The sequence below is a fragment of the Morone saxatilis genome, unplaced genomic scaffold (assembly GCF_004916995.1).
Source record: "Morone saxatilis isolate NCDOM2014 unplaced genomic scaffold, NCSU_SB_2.0 Contig20, whole genome shotgun sequence".
NCBI classification, from domain to species: domain Eukaryota; kingdom Metazoa; phylum Chordata; class Actinopteri; family Moronidae; genus Morone; species Morone saxatilis.
In genome coordinates this window covers 3,375,747-3,378,026 of record NW_023339763.1, presented here as the reverse complement: position 1 = coordinate 3,378,026, position 2,280 = coordinate 3,375,747, and the positions used below count along the sequence as shown (strand labels likewise).

Here is a 2,280-nt window from a genome sequence, read left to right as displayed (position 1 = left end):
AGGTACGATGTCAAAAGAGAGCCTGGAAATGATCATTAAAACATAGTTATTTATTTCGTTTCTGTGTGACGTTTCGTACATTTATTGGCTGCATGCAGGAGAAAATGATGAAATCCAAATCGTGGTATCTGAGAAAGTAATAGGAGTGGATGGCAAAAATGAGACTCTGAAATGGATTTCAGTTTCGTGGTCGACTCAAACTAAGACCAGCTTCCCAAAATAGCTCAAAGTTGAATATTTAACAGCCCCTGTTTTCCCTTTTTTTCTCGCCAACAACTGTCCACCCCATCGCCACCGTCTCCTAGTCAGCACATACCCCGAAGGCTCTTTGTGATTTGGAAAATAACTTTCTCTGCTGTGGTTTCTCAGTTACTGGATTTTTTTTTCTTTCTTCCAACTCCAGTGAAGTCATACCTCGTCCTCCTCCTCTCTCATGCATCACTGATGTTTCTTTGTCATTGCAGAGGCTCGCGGCCAGAAGCACAGCCTGCAGACGGCGCAGAACCTCCTGCAGGAAGAGGTGGCACGTGCCGAGGAGCATTCAGAGGTAACAAAAAACAACATATTTTCTCTTGTTGTTGCTGAGAAATCACAGTGTTACATCACTTTGGCAAGCACGGTTTGTGGAGGATTCTTGAAAAGCAGTCTAGCTGACAGCCCACCCACTTCTTCTGCAATCTGATCTCTGAAGACATGAGGCATATACATACAGTGAGCAATCCACTAACATCTGAGAGCGACTAAAACCCACTTCCACCATGGCCGCCTCTGCAGAAACCTCTCCATGTACTCGTACGAGCGTTCGGCCAATCCCGCGTTCAGATTTTACAGCTTTGAAGAAAGGGGCTTAAATCTTTTTTTTTTTTCGTCTAAATTAAAGAAATCTTGCGAGTCCATTTCGTCTGATTTATATAGACATCATAGGGAAGAGACATTATGAAAATGTGGGCGGGTTTGGGATGGAGATTAACATACTCTAGGTGACTAAAGGCTCCTGCTTGGCTGCACGCATCAAGAAACCAAATCCTAGTGGGTCGCTGTACTGTGAAAACATCCACTGACTCCTACTAAATAATATTAACATTATATGAGAACTGATAATGGATATGTTTTATTATAATAATCATTTTGCAAAACAAAGTTACAAAGTGCTTTCCATAGTTGAACCAGGATTAAAACAAATGAAATCAGACTTGAATCAGACAGAATTATCACCAGAAATGATAAAAAATGAATAAAATACCAATTTAAAACATAAGAAAAACCTTTCCTTTACACAACATAAATGAACATTTTTAATAAAATCATATGGATGTAAAATAGGAGGATGTGCCACTGACAAATACTTCAGTCAGTATTTTGCTTTAAACCGACTTCAAGGAACTGGAAATTTAATTTACTGACTCTCACATTTGGTGATAACAGCTTCATTATTGTAACACTTGAAATGACTGTTTCATTAGTCCAGTCACGACTTGCAAAATTGGAATTATGTTTGGTGGTCACATCCAGCAGTTAGAGCTTGAAGATATCAGATGTCATGTAAATTAATCCTGCTGACAGCTCTTCGTCTTCCATCAGGAAGCTGAGATAAAGTTACGTTGTAATATCACAGACTAACAGCACACGTTTCTGCTGAGTCCTGAATGTCCAGAGATCCTAATTGAATGATAAAAATAATAATGTGACACGCTGAAAAGAAAAAACTGAGGTATTCTGACTATTATTAACAGCACTGATCCTGCCTTTGATTTTATTTGGGACAACGTGAGGCAGGGAGGTCGCAGCGACGGACATTTTTTTATTTCTGGCTCAAACGCTGCAATTAATTAAAGTTATCTGTGGGCTTCAAAAACAGAAATATGCTGAGATAACGTTCCGTTTGCTACAGTTCCGTTTGCTACAGTTCTGTTAACTATAGTTCCGTTAACTACAGTTCCGTTAACTACAGTTCCGTTAACTACAGTTACGTTTGCTACAGTTCCGTTTGCTACAGTTCTGTTAACTATAGTTCCGTTAACTACAGTTCCATTAACTACAGTTCCGTTAACTACAGTTCCGTTAACTACAGTTACGTTTGCTAGCTACAGCTGTGCTTGGTTTGTCTATCAGTGTTCTTGTTTTTATTACTTGATATGATAGATGTGTCCGATGTTTAGTGGATGCTACTAAGTTCCTTTTGACCTACTTTTGTGTGCCGATGTTGGTAATAACTACCAGTTCTCTGTATTATAAGCTGAGCAGTGATTAGTGATAGAAATTATATTGAAATATAAAAAA

General features: G+C 38.9%; 1 protein-coding gene across 1 annotated transcript in view; it reads left to right on the top strand.

Annotated features, from left to right (window-relative positions):
* The window catches only part of vps37d (VPS37D subunit of ESCRT-I), a gene marked incomplete at its 5' end in the record, with an annotated part of 26,392 nt that overhangs the window by 13,140 nt on the left and 10,972 nt on the right, over positions 1-2,280 (top strand). The window contains 1 exon segment of the mRNA XM_035666370.1: positions 465-547. Coding sequence (XP_035522263.1) covers positions 465-547 — 83 coding nt within the window.